At 51.9% G+C, this 22,054-nt stretch overlaps 1 protein-coding gene across 1 annotated transcript; it reads left to right on the top strand.

Moving 5' to 3' along the window:
• Window positions 1-270: 270 nt before the first annotated feature.
• LOC130107077 (neurogenic differentiation factor 4-like) lies at window positions 271-1,293 on the top strand. The gene has a single exon (XM_056273481.1). The coding sequence runs from the start codon at window positions 271-273 to the stop codon at window positions 1,291-1,293; it is 1,023 nt and encodes a 340-aa protein (XP_056129456.1).
• Window positions 1,294-22,054: the final 20,761 nt, after the last annotated feature.

A 22,054-nucleotide genomic window follows, 5' to 3' on the forward strand; every position in this document is an offset into this window, starting at 1 on the left:
TTATAAAATCATGTTTGCTTCAAGCAGAGACGTAGATGGATCAGTGATGACGTCACTGCCAAAGGCAGATCCCTGAATCTAGATTAAAAGGCAGCACATCAAGGAAGGGGGCCTTTCTTGTTGGGAGAACGCGGTTCAGTTTATCGTCATTTTGCGTACGAAATGAACATTTGCTGGGCCAGCTGCTAACGAAGGTCATGTAAAAAGCTATCATGAGTTGTGTTCTGCTTCTGATATTTGATGGACGTGTCCTCCTGTCTACAGAGCGCCATGATGGCCAAGCCCTTTGTGAGACAAGAGCAGGCAGAAGAGGTGATCAGCCCCCTGCAGTGGATGGACGGGGACGTGAGCTCTCCTGACGGTAACGCGCCAGTCATATCACACCGCTACAGAACGAGCGGCACCAGCCACAAAGGCAGGGAGATGGGGAGTGAGGACATGGAGGAAGATGAGGAGGATGACGAGGAAGGACAGGAGGATGAGAATGGGCCTAAACGGCGAGGGCCAAAGAGGAAGCGAATGACGAAGGCCCGCCAAGAGCGGTTCCGTGCGCGCCGCGTGAAGGCCAACGCTAGGGAGCGCTCACGCATGCACGGCCTGAACGACGCGCTGGAGAACCTGCGCGGCATCATGCCCTGCCACTCCAAGACGCAGAAACTGTCCAAGATTGAGACCCTGCGGCTGGCCCGCAACTACATCTGTGCCCTGTCCGAGGCCCTGGAGGGAGGCCAGTCCACAGAGAGCAGGGCCTTCATGGAGACGTTGTGTAAGGGCCTCTCGCAGCCGACCAGCAATCTGGTGGCGGGCTGCCTTCAGTTTGGCCAGGCCCCTGCTGTAGGAGAGGGGCCAGAGGACAGACACGGAGCACGGGGGGGAATCCCGACAGCTCTCGGTGGGGTTGGCACAGCGGTATGCCCATTGGGCTACTCCTCCCCAGGCCTACCAAGTCCTCCTTACGGCACCTTGGACACGGCTCACCTCGTCCACCTGAGGGCCATGAAGGCGGGTGTGTATGACAACCACTCCCCAAATGACTGCAGCATGGGCACACCTCCCTATGACGGCCCTCCTACGCCGCCTCTCAGCATTGGCGGCAACTTTGTGCCCAAGCAGGAGCCCTCGCCCCGCTTCTTGCCCCCGCACCACTACCCCACCTCCTCCTTAGACCCGGCAGTGAACCAGGGACAGGTCCTGTTTCAGGCAGCCGGCTATGATGTGCACTTGGAGGTGCCATATGACTACCACCCACCCCACATGCCCCCTCCACAAATGCCCTCCGTTTACAGAGACTAGGAGGAGGAACACGACTACAAGCCCTATCTGCTGTTCGGTCCTTTTTAACACTCGAAGACTTTTCCACCACTTCACGTTGGCTTTGAGACTGAAGGACCGGTAAATCTCCGTCAGGCTGCTGGTTGCAGCAGAAGCAAGACTGTTCACGTGTGTGGTGCGTTTGCGCTGTTTGCTGCAGACTAGCATTGAATATTTGTTTAGAAATGATGAAACAAAGCATTTTTTTTCTTTTGTAAATTAACAACTGAATGGTTTTGTGACCATGGCTGGTCCTGATGGGAGATCATGGTGTGTGTGTTGTGATCACATAGGGTTAGCATGACAGGTAAGCTGCCCTGCCCTGTCTATACAAGCACTTCTACGTCCGCTTTGGTAACATCGAACTGATATTACACGAATGGGAAAAAAAAAACTTGCTAAAAATTTAATTTATTCTGCAATCTAATATTTATATGGACTCTTGTCCTTTCTGGTGTGCGTGTCGTCTCAGCATCTCTGTACCAGCCAGCTGTTCTGCTGTTACTGTTATATTGGTAGCATATTTGTTCTTCTTGTTTTTGTGTCCAGATTTCTCTGCTGTCTGATCGTTTGTGTTTTGCACTTAGAGATATTCTGGTGTAGATATGCTAGCACGAGCCGCAGCTGTTCCTCCGGTGGGATCAGCGGAGAGGACGGTTTGCTCTGTAGAGGAGGAAGTGTAAATGGAACGAAAATCTACCTGACTTTATGACAAGGAGGAAGCATCTAGATCAGGACATTCTCAGGTAAAGCTCGGCAATTAAAAATAGATGTAATATCCAATGGAAATCCAAGTAAATATTGCAATTGATACCATGCATTGTCTTTGGTCTTTCTTTCTTTTTCTTTTTTTATATTCCATCCGTTATCCAAACTGCTTATCTTGCTGTTTTTTTTATTCTTCTTTTTTGGGAAGGGGGGGGGCTGTATGTCATCATCCATCCGTTCATTATCCACACCGCTTATCCTGCTCTCAGGGTTGCGGGGGGATGCTGGAGCCTATCCCAGCAGTCATTGGGCGGCAGGCGGGGAGGCACCCTGGACAGGGCACAAGGCTCACACATACACACACACACACACACACACTCACACCTAGGGACAATTTTACGTTAGCTAAGGATAGCTACAATTTGTTTTTATAATGCTAACTTTGGCCACACTAGCTACTGAGCTAAAGTTGTTTTAAGTATTTACCCATTCTGACTAACGTCAATCATAAATAAATAAATAAATATATATATCGTAACACTTTACAACAATGTTAATCTATAAACAAAGCAAAAATACAGATAAGGAATGCTAGCTTGCTAGCTAATGACAAACAGTCCACATTCCGCAGAACAGACAGAAGTAGTGATTCCTTTAGACGCAGAGAAGGCATTCGATCACACTGAATGTCCATATCTATTCGCTGTTCAAAAAGGTTTGGCTTTGGGTCATCATTCCTGGCATGGGTTCAAATATATTGCTCACCGACAGCCGCAGTGCGGACGAATAATATAATTTCTGAATATTTTTCACCCCATAGGGGCTGCAGGCAGGGCTGCAGCCTCTCTCCTTACCTGTTCAATTTGGCAATCGAGCCACTCGCTACAGCTCTTAGGGCAGAGGATGGCATTAAAGGTATCTCCTTAGGCGGTAAATCGCATAAGCTATCACTTTATGCAGACGACCTGCTGTTATATATATCCAACCCAATAGAATCCATGCCAAGACTGTTACTTACCCTGGATAACTTTGGTCGACTGTCAGGTTATAAGACAAACTATTCAAAGACCTTGCTTTTTCCGATTAACACCGAGGGACAGTTTTACGTTAGGTAAGGATAGCTATAATTGTTTATATAATGCTAATTTTGGCCACGCTAGCTACTGAGCTAAAGTTGTTTTAAGTATTTACACATTCTCTCTAACTTTAATCATAAATATAAAAAAAATCGTAACACAATCTATAAGCAAAGCAAAAATAAAGATAAGGACTGCTAGCTTGCTAGCTAACGACAAGCACAATCCACCTTCAGAGACATGTCATTTCAGTCCTTTCACCCATTTTAGCATTTACCTAAATTAGTTCTGAACTGTTGCTCAACTTAATATGAACTTGCCAGCAAGCAAACTTAGTTAACTAATTAGTTAACTAACTAGTTAGTTTGCTAACACTTGTGATCAGATCACAAGTGTTAGCAAAATGTTTAAAATTCAGTCCTACTGATAGTGCAGTAGGTTTGGGTCTAGTATAAGAATAAAGCAGATCATGTCAGCCTACAAGCATCTGTCTCCCAGACCAATGGCTTGCCACATATTAAGGACTAAAGTAATAGGAGTAAAAGGGACATCTCTGCCTTGCTCTTCTGTATTAGTCATCATACATGGAACACACACTGCATCCATTGTGTCAAAATTGACTAACAAAGTCAAAGAAACACGGTTGTTCACAGGTGACTCGGACCATCTTTTCCATCTCATGGACTCAACTACATGGAGACAGGCCCAGGGTCCAGCACCCCCCCACCCCCGCTATTTAGCCACCACTTCATCTCCCATTTTTCTCTCTGGATCTTGTGCTTTAGCGGCGTTAATCCTTTGGCTGTCTCTTAATGAAAGGGTGGACGTGCAAGGCAGGATTGCAGGATAAAGGTTCATGATTAACATGGCTGCATGGGCCACAGAGCTCAGGGACTTTTCTTCACTGACACTAGGTTGTCATAATCCCACGCTATTCACCTCAGCCGATAACCAAACACTCCCCTATAAATATATCCTTCATACGCACACACCAATAAATCTTCCAGCCCCCCCCCACCCTCACCCACAACTCCTCTGCTCACACACACACACACACACACACACACACACTCACACATACGTATGGCTTCTACTTTCATTAGGATTAATGGCGGTGAGGGTGAAGTGAGGCTTTACAATAGCGGAGAACAGGTTGTGGGAGTGGGGCGTGTTTGCTCTGACCCCCGTGACCTCTCTGTCCAGTCAGAGGGAGGCTGAAAGGGAGAAATGGAGGACCAGGAAAGGGCCAGATAGATTATCCCGGCAAGTACCGGCCACAAATTAATGGCAAGGCAAGAGAAGAAAAATGCAAGGAGGATGAAAGAAGTGGTACTATGCAGCAGCTGAGTGAGTCAGGCAAAAACCATTTTAAGGGTAAAAAATAAAAGAAAGACAGAATGGAAAAGTAGTAAAAAAGCAGTTTTTATAAAACGGTAAAATAACCAATGCAGAGGCAGGAGGGTGACTATGTGGATGGAGAGCTGATGAAGGGTCAGCTCCATCTCTGTGCACACTGGTCTGTGTATGGGCCACCCACGGAGAGGTCAGCAAGCATGGGTCATAAGGTCACCATGGGTCAAGGGTCAGTGGTGTGAGAATGGTCTGACGGCATCGTGGCGGTATCATGACCTTGTTGGCTAACTTGCCCTTCCTGGTATTTCTACGCACTGTTCCCTCTTCTTCTGCAGATCTGAGCAGCCAGTCGTTGATGAGCATCAGCTTATGTTATGGATCACATGTCTGCGGTCCTCACGAATATGCTGATGGACACCCCGTACTTCGTTTGTGTGGGTGAAATATACTGCTTTGTTTTCACAAGGATTACAGTAAGCCAGTGTGTACCTCTGTGCACTTGTGTGTATGTGTGTGTGATCATTTCCGGTAACAATTCACAAAAACACATTTGAACGATCCCTGACTGTTCTGACTGGGGAAGCTGATCCAGATGTGGACATACTATATCATAGTAAATAGAGACTAAGAGGGTGTCATGGCGGCGGTTCGGGCCAACATAAAATATGTACAGGTTGTTGTTTTCTTGTGCGGTAATGTGGGTGCGAAATGTTGGCAGCTGTCCTTATCGTCCACCTGAGGAAAACAGGACACGCAGTACACAATGCATGACACAACGATGCGACGTTTGTGTGCAGTGTGCGTGCATGTCTGTGTTGAGTTGTGCATCCGCATGTGTTTGTGTATGAGCAGACGTGCGTGCATGGTTGTGTTAGCAGGGATAAAACAGCATTAAGCAGCTGATCAGAGCTCAGTGTCTGAGTCCTTGCATTAACTCACTAATCCGGAGGGAAGAGGGGCTTTCTCAATAACACAAACCGCCAGATACTCACAATATTGACACGCCGTCTCTAATGAACTGAAAAATGAACAATATCTGATATGCGCGGTTATGAAGATGGACGGCGCTCTCGTTAATCAAATACTTTTTGTTGTCAAAGTTAATAAAACGCAGCAGAGGTCGCGAAGCAACGTGAAGTATGAGCTGGTTATGACAGTGGGGTTACACTGCCACCAAGTGGCGCAATTTCCATCAAAAAGAAGTTATCACCAAGTGAGGAGTTCGTCTTTAGCCACTAGATGGCACTATTATTCAGTCTGCTGGAATTGAGCATCCTGACTGTGAAGACATGACGGAGGAGCCTAGTGGTTTGGAGGGTCAAACCATTGTGGACAAACTGGTCTCCTGTCACCATGGAGAGCAGTCAGACCAGCTGCATCCCTGTCTGGCATGGGACCTGCAAGGCCTCCAACCGCAAATCCCTACAGCGGCCAGTGAAGACAGCTGGACAGATCATAGGACCCGCTCTCCCATCCATCCAGGCCATCTATGATGCACGGTGCACCCGGAAGGCTCTCAGCACCGTGAAGGCCCCCTCCCACCCTTCCCACACCCACTTCACCCTCCCACCCTCTGGCAGGAGGCACCGGAGCATCCGTGCTGCCTCCGCCAGACTACGCAACAGCTTCATTCCTCAGGCTGTGAGGTTCCTCAACAGCCTGAACACTCAGACCTTCCACAAAATGACTTTTTGACATTCACAGTAAAATCCCGAGTGTTCATTTAACTCTGAGAGTGTACAAACGGACCCTTTCCGTTTGTACACTCTCAGAGTTAAGTTAACACCCAGGTTTTACTCACTGTCGATGTCAGGTGTGCTCGGGATGTTTAGGTCTGTGAAGTAACTTTGGTTTTTAATATTAGTTGTGTGTTATTTGTTTTTATGTGGCACTGAGGTCCTTGTGACGCGTAATGTCGTTCCCTTGTACGTATGTATGAGACATGCATATGAGGCCAAGACAAATAAAAGCAGTCTAAGTCTATACATAAAGATGTTGCTACGCAGTGTTGGACCCATTGCAAGCTGAAAACCCTGCATCTGGGTGGAAAGAAGGGATTACATGGGATGAGCATCCCATCCCTGCAGCGCGGAGGGCACTAGCAGCAGCAGCAGCAGCAGCATAACGTTAACCCACTTCCATGTAAACTGGTGGAGTCTTCTGGTTAAGAATAATCCGGCTAGTGAAGGGACCTGCGGAATCGAACCCATCAGACATGTGCACCCATTCTTCTGCAATCCTGAGAATCTGTCATTATATACTGTGGGGGACATGGGGAAAAAAAAGATTAATGGAGGAAATCTGATCGACTGAATCTTGAGAGGCAACACAGAATACCAATGTCTGTTAGGAAAGGGGGGGGGGTTCTGCCCTTTAGAGGGGGAAACAAAGCAAACTAAAGTCTGCGGTGTCCCTGGGAAGATACTGGCACCCTTGGTGAAAGTGAGCCAACAAGGCTGCAGTAAATAAACAATACAGGTAATTAGAAAAATATGTGCCTTAAAAATAATGTTGGTTTCGGTGAATATGAACTTCCCATGATTCATAAATGCTTAAGAAAATGTCTTTTAATCTGGAAAGTCAAGCTTTTGATGTATTGTTTTCTTCTGAATAAGTAAGCGCAGTGAACCTAATGTAATAATACACGATAGGACTGCGCTCACGGATGAACCATCCATCCTTCCATCCATTATCCAAACCACTCATCCCGGTTGGGGTCACGGGATGCTGGAGCCTATCCCAGCAGTCACTGGGCAGCAGGCGGGGAGACACCCTGGACAGGCCGCCAGGCCATCACAGGGCCCACACACACACACACACACACACCTAGGGACAATTTAGTACACCCGATTGACCCGAGTCACCTGACCTACATGTCTTTGGACTGTGGGAGGAAACCGGAGCCCCCGGAGGAAACCCACACAGACACGGGGAGAACATGCAAACTCCACACAGAGGATGACCCGGGACGACCCACCAAGGTTGGTGGACAACACCGGGGCTCCAACCCACGACCTTCTTGCTGTGAGGCGACCGCGCTAACCACTGCGCCGAGATGGATTCGAACCCCGGCCGCTGCGGTAAGGATTCAGGCTTATGTGGTACGCGTTGTAGCAGGTGAGCCACCGGGGCGCCGGTATTGACTCAAACAGCCAAATTTACGCCACATTTCAGATGACGTACGTGTACTTAATTTACGAACAACAGACTATTTCATTTCAGAGCCAATGGCGCTGTCTGCGGCCGGAGAGCTAATTGAAACCTGATTATCTTGGAATGAAAGTAACCACACATCAAAACCACATCATCGTTTCCCCCTGTGAATCCTCAAAGAGCCTTCGTATTCACCCTTTGTAGACACGTCACAATTATCACGTGACGAGGGAGACTGCGCCATGACGGACGGCAGAAAGTGATAGACCGGGAAATTCAAAAGCGAACAACAAAAGCAAACAAAATATTGCGACGGATGAGTAGCTATTAAAGTTTAAATTGAAGTGATGGCTACCAATAGTCAGAGTAATGTTGTGGAGGTGTCCTGTGAAGTGAGTCACCTTGTAGGACGGCACAAAGAGCGATATGTGGAGAAGCTAGCGATAGCAGGGTTAGCTAGTGATAGCAGGGTTAGCTAGCGACCCGTACCTTCTTCCTACCGATGTGTTCACGGATCTAGCAAAACCGTCCAGTCTGCCCGAGTTCAGTCCACACGATCTGTACCACTATGTTACTAACGGAGTGTCCCCACACACAGGTGCTGACCTAAAAGCATACAAAAGTCTGGATGCTGACCAGTTCTTTGTAGCTGGTTGGGTTACAGAATCGCGGTGCTACGCTCACAGCAGGGGGATGTACCTCATAATAGCAAAGCTAAGACATAGCTAGCTAGCCAGCTGTGTATTGTTGTGGTTACACCGCCCCGAGCTGCCTCCCCGGCACGTTCAAGCCACTCCCCCAGCTCGGACGTGCCGGAAACATCCGAGCGCTCGGCTCGCGCTCTGAGGAGACGAGCGCTGCACTGCACCAGGTGTTTGCCATCATCCATCAGGCACACCTGTGGCAATCAGGCAGCCTTCTACAAGAAGCCTCCCAGAACGTCTCTCAGTGCTTCGACGTACTGAACCCTGCGGTAAAGTTCTGACAAGCCCTCCAGCGTTCCTTGCATTCTGTTTATTCCCCAGTGTCTTATCTTCGTGTCTCTGTTTCCTCCCAAGACTCTCCCTCCGCGATTTCCGCGTCTCCCTCGTCCCCAGCGACCTTCACGTTTCTCCCCGGACCTCTCCTGCGATCTCCCCCCTTGTCCCTCTATCTGGACCCCTCCTTTCGGACTCGACTTCCCGGATCTCGGACCTGGACTTTCTCGGACAACCCCTCTTGGATCACGGACTGGACTTTCTCGCCAGGTGCACGCACATTTTTTCAACACCTCCTGGTCATTTACATACCGCACCACACATTGGCTAAAAACACTCACACATAGTTATTCACGCAAACCACGGGACACCACACATGGTTTATTCACACATCCCACTAACAGAACGCCTTTTTTCACCATACATTTCCCTCCCACAATAAAACCTCCCTTTGTAGCTTTTGAAGTCATCTCGTGTCTGTCTGTCTTGGGTTTCGCCACACGGGTCAGGTTCTGGTGCGCGAGCTTAACATGTATGTTTTTAACCTGTTTCCCCTAGGATGCCATCAAAACTCAAATCGACTGTAACCAAAAGCAGCTCATACTTTCCTCGCCATTTCATAGTAGGCTACACAGTCTTGCCATCTAGCTAGCATTTGGGTCATTCCATAGAAAGTGTTAAGTTTGAGTCCACAACATTCAAAGGGGACAAGGAGGCATAATAAAACTGTCAGTAATGTTTTCAGTGTCTGAAGCCACTGATTCAAGTGTACTGGTTAGCATGAAGCAAAATACAATTAAATAATAAATATGCAATTTGTATATTTTTAGCTGTTTTTGTTAATTTTTTGAGAAGGGCTAGTATTGTATTTAGAAATCACGTCAGGACACAGCGCTGTCGCTCGACACAACCTCTCCGTGGCATTCTTTATTTAGACTGACACAGCATCAAAGGCAGACCCGATCAAACAACCCAGAGCCCGCAGGCATCACCAATCGATCCCAGCACAATAGAACAGCACCAAATCAAATGCAGCACTGTCGATGTGTGCATACATAACATTCCCCCCCCCCCGGCAGGATTTCAAACATGAAAGGTTGACACAAAGTCCTCTAGGTGGCCAGGGCGTAAACGTGTGCGAACAGGTCGCGGGGCGGCCTGAGGCTGGGCAGGCCGAGGTGGGGAGGGAGATGGCAGGGGAAGCTGAGGCCCAGAAATGTCTGGGGCCCGTGTAGGAGCTGCATGAAGCCCCGGGGCGTCTCGCCATGCTGAGGGAATGGCTATGGTTGTGTCACCAGCTGTGTGTGGCGGAGCTGACACCTTCCGTAGACGACTGGAGTGCCACCGAGTGCCATCGCTGAGGAGGTAAGTGGCTGGGCCCAGCTGACGGGTGACTTGGAGAGGAGAGGACCAGTATGAAGCCATTTTATTGTCCCTGTGGGGCCTGCGGACCCTGACCCAGTCTGACACATTGATGTCTGGCACCCTGGTTCGTTTTGACTGGTCAAACCGTTGCTTCATCCGCGTCTGCTGACGAGTGACTGAGGCTCTGACCCCAGAGGGAGGTGCCTGAGGTGTGGAGGGGCGGAGCCTGTCAAGGGGCATGCACAGTTCCCGGCCTAGCATGAGAGAGGCTGGGGAGACGCCTGTGGTCGAGTGCTGTGAGGCCCGATAGTGCAGCAGAGTGTGACGGATGGCCTGCGTGAAAGAGCACCCTTGGGCCATGTGTGCTCTGAGGCCGTTCTTCAGTGACTGGTGAAAACGTTCAACGCCGCCATTGGCCTGGGGGTGGTAGTACGCAGTGCGTATATGACGGATGCCCTTGCTTTCGAGATAAGCAGTGAACTCAGCAGAGACCAGCTGAGGGCCGTTGTCAGTGGTGATGGCCTTTGGGAGGCCCCAGCGAGAGAAAAGAGAGTCCAGGAAGTCGATGATCATCTGTGAGGTCACAGTGCCGGAAGTGGTGAGTTCAGGCCATTTTGAGTGTAGATCGTGGGCGACCACCATGAAGCGTTGGTGGTGGGGAACTCCATGGATCTCCCCACAATTGTCCAACTGCAGGTGTTCCCAGGGCTGAGAGGGCCAGGCGAGAGGTTGCAGGGGTGGGGGAGCCTGGTGGCCAGTCTTGCCACTCACAAGGCAGGCACAACAGTCCTTCACCAGAGCCTCAATATCTCTGTCTATCCCCGGCCACCACACCAGGTCTCGGCAGCGCTGTTTCAGTTTCACAATGCCCAGGTGGCCTTCATGCGCCGTATTCAAAACACGTGCACGGAGAGCAGCTGGGACCACTGTGCAAAACCCACGTGCCACGCAGGTGTCGTTCCAGCAGGAGAGCTCCTGTCTGACTCGGGCGAACGCAGCCAGCTCCTCTGGGACCTTGTAAGGCCAGCCGTTCTGGATGTAGGTGTGGAGCTGGGAGAGGACAGGGTCCTGTTCGGAGGCTGCCCTCAGCTCCTGCAGAGAGACAGTGGCCTGGAGGGGTGTGTGTAGCATTTGGACAATGTCCTTTTCCACACAGTCAGTGTCCGTCTGTGGAGCTGGGGTGGAGACAGAGCGAGAGAGCAGGTCGGCGACAACATTGTCTCTGCCTGGGGTGAACTGCAGGCTGAAGTTGTACTGGCGGAGGCGGTCAGACCAGCGGTGCAGCCTCAGGGGTTTGTGGCCTGTCCCAGATGTGGACAGCAGCGCTGTCAGGGCCTGGTGATCTGTCCTGAGGGTGAAGGAGCGGCCATAGAGGTAGAGGTGCCACCTTTCACAAGCCCAGATACAGGCTAACGCCTCACGCTCACCCACGGAGTGCCGCTGCTCGGTCAGGTTGAGGGCACGGGAGGCGAAGGCAATGGGCTTCTCCACACCGTTCTGGGTTTGAGACAGCACGGCCCCTATCGCTGTGGCTGATGCGTCACAGGTCACAAAGGTGGAGCTGGAGATGTCGAAGTGAGCCAACACTGGTGGTGAAGTCAGTTGAGTCTTGAGATCACGCACAGCGTCACTGCATGCCTTTGACCACACCCATGGCTCGTCCTTACGCAGCAGCTGGCGCAGGGGGGCTGTGGTCGCAGAGTACTGGGGAAGAAACCTCAGGTAGTAACTTGTCATACCCAGGAAGGAGGCGACCTGGGCGGCCGAGCTGGGCTCAGGGATGGCCTGAATGGCGTCCACGTTGGATTGTAGTGGAGTTGCACCGCTCGCTGACAGCCGGAACCCCACGAAGTCGATGGCTGGCACAGAGAGGACACATTTCTCAGCATTGAGAGTTAGCTTGTGCTTGGACAGGGCTGCGAAGACCATGTTAAGGCGCTTGTCGTGGATTTCACTGGTGGGCCCGTGTACCACTATATCGTCCAGATAAATGGCCACGCCCAGTATGCCAGCCAGCACGGAGACCATGATTTTCTGGAAGCAGCTAGGGGCGGAGCTGAGACCGAAAGGCATCCTGGTGTAGCGAAACACTCCTGCATGTGTCACAAAGGCTGTGAGGTTTCGGCTGCTGGGGTGGAGGGGCACCTGTAAGTACCCCTGTCTGAGGTCGAGCTAGGAGAACACCTCAGAGCCATCGAACTGAGCAGTGAGTTCTTCTGAGGTGGGCAGTGGATACTTATCAGGGACCACTGCCTTATTTACTGCACGTAGATCGACGCAGACACGCAGGCCCCCCGACTTCTTCTTAGCCACCACGAGGTTTGAGACCCAAGGTGACGCGTCCACCAGTTCAATGATGCCAGCTTCCAGCAGTTGTTGCAGCTCGGCGGAGACCCCATCACGGAGAGCCAACGGGATGCGGCGCAGTGGTTGGATGACAGATTTCACAGCAGGGTTGAGGAGAGGTTGATGGGTGAAGGCGGAGAGGCAGCCCAGCCCCAGAAACAGCGATGGCCACTTCCGCTGCCAAGGTGTGGCGACAGTCAGGATTGCTGCCCCCCTTGTGTCTAAGAGGGAGAACCCCAGAGCGGAGAACAGGTCCAGGCCCATCAGGTTGGCCCCACGGCGTGCCACATGAAAAACTGCATTGGGCACCAGCTTGGTTCCATAGCGGACAGTCAGTAGGAGAGAGCCAACCAGATCGATTTTGGAGTCACCATACCCACAGAGGACAGCTGAGGGTGCGGACAGTGGCAGTGAACCGAAAAATTGACTGTAGGTATCAACATTCAGGAGAGACACACTTGCACCGGTGTCCAACAGCAGGGGGATGCACACATCATTAATGTTGACTGTGCATGATTTGAATGACACTGGCCCAGAGCTCACCTTGTGAATGACGGCGGTTGAAGACTGGGGGGTGTGGCCCTCTGACCCAGCCGGGGAAGATCGACAGACGTTGGCAAAGTGATTGTGCTTACCGCAGCTACGGCATGTCTGGCCACGGGCAGGGCAGTTCTGAGCCCTTGAAACATGAGACCGAGACCCACAGTTACCACAGGACTGTTGAGGGCGGGGCCGAGAACGCCGTCGTTGCAGTTGCAAGATGTCCTCAGTGGAGTCGGCGCCCGCCTCGCTCTGGTTGGGTTGCGTCCCGAGGGGCAGCCGTGAGTAGAGGGAGGAGTCGTTGGCAGCTTGACTGGAGGTGGCCACTTGCTGTGTATTTAGCATAGCAGCACACTCAGCTGCTCCCTCAACCTGTAGTGCGATGGTAATTGCTCTGGACAGCAGCAGATCGTCTTTTTCCAGCAGGAGAGTCTCACGCACCTTTGCGTTGTTGGTGTGTTCGATTAGCTGGTCACGAACCATCTCGTCCTGAAGCGCGCCAAACTTGCATGAGCTAGCTAGCCCTCGCAAATTAGCTACGTACTGCCGCACAGACTCACCAGGCAGTTGGTGTCGCTGACGGAATATAAATCGCCGAAGGAGGGCACTCTGTGGAGCAGTGAAATGGGTGCTCATAAGTCCCACAGCTTCGGCAAAGCTTGTGACGTTCCCCAGAGACTCGAGCACACGATGACCCACTGCTCCCAAGCAGTGTAGCAACAGAGCCGTCTTCCTAGCCTGGCTCACGTCGTCGAGCCCTGAGGCGATGATGTAATTTTCAAAACTATGTAGCCAGCGAGTCCATGGTACCGGAGGCTCGCCAGGTAATGCCGGGAAGGGGGCAGGTGGTGGGAGGGAGATATCAGCCATCCTCGTCGCCAATATTGTATTTAGAAATCACGTCAGGACACAGCGCTGTCGCTCGACACAACCTCTCCGTGGCATTCTTTATTTAGACTGACACAGCATCAAAGGCAGACCCGATCAAACAACCCTGAGCCCGCAGGCATCACCAATCGATCCCAGCACAATAGAACAGCACCAAATCAAATGCAGCACTGTCGATGTGTGCATACATAACAGCTAGCTAACAGTTGTTAGCTAGAAACTAGCCCTTCTCACGACTGGCTATGCATTAGCTAAACAAAGTCAAGTAGGGCTTGTTTACTAGTAACGATGCTAGCTAGTAGCTAGCCCTTCTCACGACTGGTTATGCATTAGCATTTAGAGTTTGTTTTGACGTGACTCTAACTAACGTAGCTTAGTTTACATAACTTAGAAAACGTTATATATGAAACTCACCTCGGAAAAAATGCTCACTGCAGATCCGGGAGTATTTGGATGGCTGCCAGTCCTTACGATTGATAGCAGCTATCCAGCGCCGTCTTCTGTCGGCATCAAAAGAGACCCTGTAAAAGGCTAGATTGGGCTTACAGCCTTGCCTGTTGGCACACTGCACGGCACAACAGGAAATCACCATCGTACCATAAAAGTAAAATAAAAGTAAAATAAAAACTAGCTTCAAACAACGAAATGTCGAGCTATATAGCTAACGTGCCTGCTTGTCTTAAATTTGACGTCCAAGTCTTCCGCCGTCCGTCATGGCGTTCATATTCCCCGCGAGTGGGACGTGACGTCACGTGCAAAGGGTGAATATTCAGTGATTCAGAGCTGCGTTCAAGGACACTTCAGCAGGCAGGAGGCTAGATACCAGTGGGGGGATCTGTTAGGGGTGGTCTCCCTAAAGGACAACCACACCCTGCCACCCCCAATACGAACCCCTACTTTAAGAAAATAATACTTAAAACACAGGGGGGCATCCGCGTGGCGTGGCGGTGTATTCCATTGCCTACCAACACGGGGATCGGCAGTACGAATCCCCGTGTTACCTCCGGCTTGGTCGGGCGTCCCTACAGATACAATTGGCCGTGTCTGCGGGTGGGAAGCCGGATGTGGGTATGTGTCCTGGTCGCTGCACTAGCGCCTCCTCTGGTCGGTCGAATAGCATGATCCTCCCACGCGCTATGTCCCCCTGGTGAAACTCCTCACTGTCAGGTGAAAAGAAGCGGCTGGCGACTCCACATGTATTGAAGGAAGCATGTGGTAGTCTGCAGCCCTCCCTGGATCGGCAGAGGGGGTGGAGCAGCGACCGGGACGGCTCGGAAGAGTGGGTGAATTGGCCAAGTGCAATTGGGAAGAAAAGGGGCGGGGGGGTGGGGACAAAACACAGGAATCATAAAAAAGTAAACTCCCATCTTTGCGCTTGGGCTGTAGATTAGTTCACTGGTTCGCAACAGGGTCCTCAGGTACCCCCACCAGTACTGCTGATTTTCTATTCTGGTAGTTTTTTTTCACATTCAGCTGTTGTTTCCAGGTCTAAAAAAAAAACAAAACAAAACCCAAGGCATCTGGAATACATGCATGGTAGGTTAGAAAACAAGCAGTACTGGTGTCCTCCGAGGACTAGAACTGAGAACCTCTGGGTTTGTACTGATAAGAGTTGTTTACTGGTATAGGCAGGTCCTCCTGTTGAGATGAATAGTCACATGCAGCACATACATCTGGGTATGGAAACAGAGAGAGGAATGAGACGTCGGACATAAAACTGTTGTGGTGGACACGTATTGGGGACAGAATTCAACCCAGGAACTAAGGGTTAAGTCATGGTTGCCCTGGCAGGTTAACGCAGGGTTAAGTTATGGTTGTCCAGCCAGTTTTCTGATTATTCTTGCCACCTCCGCTCAGTCGAGCTGTGGTTTGGTTGTCTCTCTGATTTACCGTGGATTAAAGAAAGTTGCCTACACGGCTAAAGTGTGAACCTACGGTCTTCTCCGTTCCTTCGGCTCTACACTGGTGACCCCGACGTCGGTTTTCGGATAAGTTTTCTGAAACCACACACATTATGGCTACGAACGCCGTGGCAATTAAACTGCCGGAGTTTTGGGAGTCTTCCGCGGCTACATGGTTCGCGCAGGCTGAGGCACAGTTCGCGCTCAGAGACATAACAGCAGACGAGACCAGGTACTACTACGTAGTGGCAGCGCTGGGGTGCGCTACGGCTTCCAGGATAAGCGGTTTCATAACCAACCCACCGGCCGATGGTAAATACGCCGCACTTAAACATCTCCTCCTTGAAACTTTTGAACTGTCAACAACGGAGAGAGCACGTCGCCTCTTCGCAATTCAGGGCTTGGGAGATGGCAAACCATCGGAGCTAATGAGCAGGATGTTAAAACTACTGGGTCAAGAAAAGCCATGTTTCCTGTTTATGGAGCTGTTTCTGCGCAACATGCCGCCCCACGTCCAGACTGCGCTCGCTAACTCCACCATCACTGATCCCCGTGAGCTGGCAAAGGAGGCTGACCGATTCTTCGTCGCTACACAACGTTCCTCCCATGCCGGGGTGCTGGCTCCTACCTTCACTGGCCCCCCGCCGACATCGCGGGCGTGGCCCGACGGGGGCGCCACAGCATCAGACCGCTACAAGCCCTCTGGACTCTGTATGTACCACGCTCGATTTGGTGCGAAAGCTAAACGGTGCCGTTCCCCCTGCAACTACAGGCCGACGGGAAACGAGAGGGCCAACACTCAGTAGTGGCCATGAGTGTTGGCGATACGAGCAGGCTACTCTTCATCCTCGACACCATCTCCGGTCGGCGATTTCTTTGTGACACGGGCGCACAGAGAAGCGTGCTCCCTGCTACTGACGTCGACATCATGGGCGGGGAGCGGGGCCCCCAGTTGGCGACGGCTGACGGCAGCCCTATCCACACCTACGGCGTGCGGTCTGTAGAACTGTGTTTTGGTGGACAACGTTTCACGTGGGAGTTCGTCATGGCCAATGTAACGCTTCCCCTCCTCGGAGCTGATTTTTTGTGCGCTTACGGTTTGCTAGTGGACATTCAGAACAGCCGTCTGGTCGATGCCTTAACCTTCTCCTCCTTCGCATGTACGCGGAGGGAAGCGGCCTATGCAGGTCTAGCCAACTCTCTCTCAGAGGCAGACAAGTTCACCCGCCTCCTCGCTGAGTTCCCTGACCTCACCCAGCCTACCTTCTCTGCACCCACCGCTAAGCATGGGGTGGAGCATCACATTGCTACGAAGGGGCCCCCGGTCTACGCCAGAGCCAGGCGTCTCGACCCCGCCAAACTCGCCATTGCCAAGTCTGAGTTCGAGCACCTGGAACGCATGGGGATCATCCGCCGCTCTGACAGCCCGTGGGCGTCCCCACTCCACATCGTCGCTAAGCCTGATGGAGGTTGGCGCCCATGCGGGGACTACCGCCGACTAAATGACGCCACCACGCCCGACCGCTATCCTGTCCCGCATATCCAGGACTTTTCTGCAAACCTGTCTGGCAAATGCGTCTTCTCAAAAGTCGACCTGGTCCGTGGTTATCATCAAGTTCCCGTGCACCCCTCAGACATCCCCAAGACAGCGGTGACTACCCCATTCGGCCTATTTGAATTCCTACGAATGCCATTTGGACTCAAAAACGCGGCCCAGTCCTTTCAGCGGCTGATGGATTCAGTGCTCCGTGGCCTTCCTTTCCTCTTCGTCTATTTGGACGACATACTCATCGCCAGCGCCTCCGAGGAAGAACACCTGTCCCATCTTCATGCCCTCTTCACACGCCTCAGCCAGCATGGGCTGATCGTCAACCCGGCGAAGTGCCGGTTCGGGCTGACAGCCATTGATTTCCTCGGGCATCGCATCACTGGGGACGGGGCAGTCCCCCTGCCCTCAAAGGTGGAAGCGGTGGCGGCCTTTCCGCGCCCCCAAACAGCTCGTGCGCTCAGGGAGTTCATCGGGATGGTGACATTCTACCACCGCTTCATTCCCCGAGCCGCCTTTATCATCCGGCCACTGTACGAGGCGCTGAAAGGCATGTCCCCCAACCAGGCGGTCGACTGGACAGCAGAGCGGGACTGTGCGTTCACCGAGACTAAAGCTGCGCTCTCCCAGGCTACCCTGCTAGCGCATCCTTCACCTACAGCGCCTATTTCCATAACCACGGATGCATCGGACTATGCTGTTGGTGCGGTTCACGAACAGTGGGTGGGGGGGGGCTTGGCAGCCTTTGGCCTTTTTCAGTCGCCAGCTTACACCCCGAGAGCGCAAGTATAGTACTTTTGACAGGGAACTCCTCGGTCTCTGGCTCGCTGTCCGGCATTTCCGTTTCCTGCTAGAGGGCCGCGAGTTTACTGCGTACGTGGACCACAAGCCCCTCACATTTGCCATGTCCAAGACGGCCGAGCCATGGTCCGCTCGCCAGCAGCGACAACTCTCCTACATTTCGGAATTCACTACCGACATCCAGCACGTCGCTGGTAAGTCTAACCAGGTAGCTGACTGCCTCTCTAGGGCAGTGATTGGAGCGGTCCACCTAGGCCTTGACTATGCACAGATGGCCGCTGACCAGGCCACGGACCCGAGCATCCTCCGTCTCCGGGCCTCCGACACGGGGCTCCGCCTGCAGGACGTTCCTTTCAGCGACACAGGTGCCACCCTCCTGTGTGACGTCTCCACAGGACAGCCCAGGCCCATCGTCCCGCACAGCTGGAGACGCCCCGTATTTGAAGCTGTGCACGGCCTCTCTCATCCAGGCGGTAAGCCATCCGTGCGCCTGACCTCTGCTAAGTTTGTGTGGGAGGGACTTAAGAGAGACGTGAAAGCGTGGGCCGACTCGTGTGTTGCCTGTCAGCGGGCTAAGATACACCGCCACATTAAGGCGCCCCTGGAACGCTTCGCAGTGCCGGAGAGACGATTTGACCATGTCCACGTCGACCTAGTTGGTCCCCTACCCCCCTCCCATGGGTTCACCTACCTCTTCACTGTGGTGGACAGGACTACGCGCTGGCCTGAAGCTGTTCCCCTGGCATCCACGACGTCTGCTGATGTGGCCCGGGCTTTTATTGGGTCGTGGGTCTCACGTTTCGGTACGCCTTCCGACCTTTCATCTGACCGCGGGCCACAGTTTACCTCAGAGCTATGGAGTGCTGTGGGTGAGGCTCTGGGCGTCAAGCTTCATCGCACTACCGCCTACCACCCTCAGGCGAATGGCCTATGTGAGCGCTTCCACCGGTCCATGAAGGCTGCGCTTCGGGCTACTCTCAAGGACTGCAACTGGGTCGACAAGCTCCCATGGGTCATGCTGGGCCTGCGGACCGCCCCGAAGGAAGACCTACAAGCCTCCTCTGCGGAGCTGGTGTACGGCACGCCGCTGCGAGTCCCAGGCGATTTCATGCCCAATGCAACGCGTCCCTGGTCAGCTGTGGACCAACGAGCCTCCTTGCTGGACGGGGTCAGAGCTTTCACACCCGTCCCTACCGCCCAACACGGCGCGACGGTGTCCCAGGTGCCCCCAGGTCTGCAGTCAGCGGACTACGTGTTCATCCGTCACGACGCACACCGCCCCCCTCTGCAACCCCCTTATGACGGCCCCTTCCGCGTCCTGGAACGGGGAACTAAGCACCTGGTGGTGGATTTTGGGGGCACGGCCGAGCATGTTTCAGTGGACCGAGTTAAACCCGCACACCTGGACTTGACGCAGCCGTTGGAGTTAGCCCAACCTCCTCGTCGCGGTCGTCCCCCGGCTCCGCCTCCTCCCCCCGTGGAGGCCCGAGCTGCCTCTTTTGCTCCTCAGGCCGACCTCCACAGGCCCGCGTCAATGCCTCCCAGAGACACTCCGGCCCCTGTTATCCGGAGCCGCCGCGGACGGCCTGTCGTCCCCCCGCGCCTGCCTGACTTCGATTACTAGGGCGAATTCTGGGGGGGCTCATGTGGTGGACACGTATTGGGGACAGAATTCAACCCAGGAACTAAGGGTTAAGTCATGGTTGCCCTGGCAGGTTAACGTAGGGTTAAGTTATGGTTGTCCAGCCAGTTTTCTGATTATTCTTGCCACCTCCGCTCAGTCGAGCTGTGGTTTGGTTGTCTCTCTGATTTACCGTGGATTAAAGAAAGTTGCCTACACGGCTAAAGTGTGAACCTACGGTCTTCTCCGTTCCTTCGGCTCTACACTGTCATATTAAATGGTGAGAACTTTTGTAAAACGATACAGAACTTAATGGAAGGGGGAAGGGGGGCTTAGAAAAGGGAGGGACAGAAAAACACACATGGAAAAACAGAGGGTGACATGGTGTGACAGAACGAGAGATAGCTAGCTAGACAGCTAACTGGAGGGGGAAGTGTGGAACTCTGGGAGGGAGGTGGAATGTGGGAGTGTGTGTCGCCGTAACTCGACCCCAATGGTCTCGGGTGGTGAAATGTGCTTACTGCTCCAGTTTCCTGCCATTCCACCTGGTCCCTACACTTAATTCCTATGTGTGTGTGTGTGTGTGTGTGTGTGTGTGTGTGTGTGTGTGTGTGTGTGTGTGTGTGTGTGTGTGTGTGTGTGTGTGTTTGCATACACTATAACAGACAAGCGTCTAATGAAACAAGGATGTCAGTTTACACTGCCACTTTTGCCTTGGAACTGGCACCGTGGCCTTCTAGCGCCCTATATGATTTCAGTAGATATTGCTAGAGACCTCATGTACTGCACATGCCTCATAAACTTAAAACCAATTTACAGTTTTCTCAACATATCTTTTAGGGGCTTGATTTTGATTGGCGCACAAAGTAGAATACAGACCTTGTCCGTATGGACAACAAGGTCGACGAGAACTGATTTCCTCAAAGACCCTTGAGCATATCAGAATTAGACTGACGTTTACTCCACTTCGCACCATGCGTCAATCTCACCTCATTCCCCAACCTCCACCACCCAAACACCCTGCTACCTCTCCTAAATGACAGCCGCAAGCACACTTGTGTTATTCAATCTTAACTTGCGCCTCAACAAGAGTGGGTGCAGTGACATTAACATGCATTCAAGTAAAATTAGAATGAATCGCAGCTTTTCTGGACATCAGTCTGAGCTGCTTAAAAAAAACAAACAATGACCCAGATCATGGGGGGAGGTAAATCTGACAGTTGCAGATCAGCACATGCTTTAAAGATGGCAGCCTCTTGGATCCAAATCAGTAGCTTTATAACTGATGCTTTGAACTGCAGGCGTAGTTTCAAACGTGGAAAAAGGCCACGCAAAGAGGCCAGCACCGTTTTGGAGCTGGTCAAGTGGTGGAAGGAAGGCTGGAGAAGTACAATGGGATGTTAGAGGACAGAATGCTGCTGATGGATTAGAGATTTTCCTCACACGCAGTGCAGTTTTTGAGCCACTTTGGATGACTTTGATATGAGGGAACACAATTTTCCGTCCTGCTAATCTCTAGTCTCTGTAATTTCCCTCATCAGTCGGTCCTCTATAGGGTCGGTGTGCTTCAATGGTCGCCTCGCCTATATCTGTTCTGGGATTTACCACAGCTTCTGGCACTAATACATCATGCGCATCATATCCAGAGAGAACCACCTCAGAAAGCAATTGGTGTATGAGTTGTGTAACCAAATCAAACAAACAGATATGAAACATATTTGGCTGCGGGACATGTTTCATCTGCCAGTCATATTTCCCTTCCCTCCGGAATGTCAACTCTTTCCTGCTCTTCGCTGCCTCTCAGAGTTCAAGGTTTCATTGACTTTTTGCGTTTTATCCTTTCCAACCAACCACTCATAACCATTCTGTTCCTTGTTCTCTCTGATCTCGCTCGCCCTTTCTCAGTCCCCACTCACTCTGCCCACCCCTTCCTCCCCCTCCTCACTCTCCCTCCCTCTTTCTCTCTGCCCCCTTCCACAGTTGTCCTCACATATTAGGTTCCCTGTCTTTAAGATGCAGAATTAGCCTCTGGAATCTTGTGCACTTGTTACCGACTCTCCCGGGAGGTGGAGAACCGTGACAGAGTGAGCGAAACAGAGAGAAGAAGAGATAAATGGAAAGGAAGATGGGGGAAGTTGGAGGAACTGATTAAGAGTGGGTTAGACAGTGGAAAATAACAAAAAGGACAGAGAAGGTAACAGATAAAGAGCCAAAGAGAGAGGGAGAGAGAGAGGGGGGGGGGAGAGGGAAAGGGGAGTTTGGACAGAACAGAGCTGTGAGAGAACAGAGGGAGAAAAGAGGTTTAAAAAGAGAAAGAGAAGGAAAGATACCTTACATCAGGACGTCTGCTATTTGATCCAAGCTTCTTGCTTGACTATGTGACTGTCTGGATCCACGATTCATTCTCTCTCTCTCCCTGTCTCTGTCTCTCTCCCTCCCACTCTCTCTCTCTCTCTTCTCCAGTTGAT

Source organism: Lampris incognitus, chromosome 2 (genome assembly GCF_029633865.1).
Source record: "Lampris incognitus isolate fLamInc1 chromosome 2, fLamInc1.hap2, whole genome shotgun sequence".
Lineage (NCBI taxonomy): Eukaryota > Metazoa > Chordata > Actinopteri > Lampriformes > Lampridae > Lampris > Lampris incognitus.

What these genes read in the sequence shown, in the direction of transcription:
- LOC130107077 (XM_056273481.1), top strand. Translation starts at nt 271, where the DNA reads ATGATGGCCAAGCCCTTTGTGAGACAAGAGCAGGCAGAAGAGGTGATC.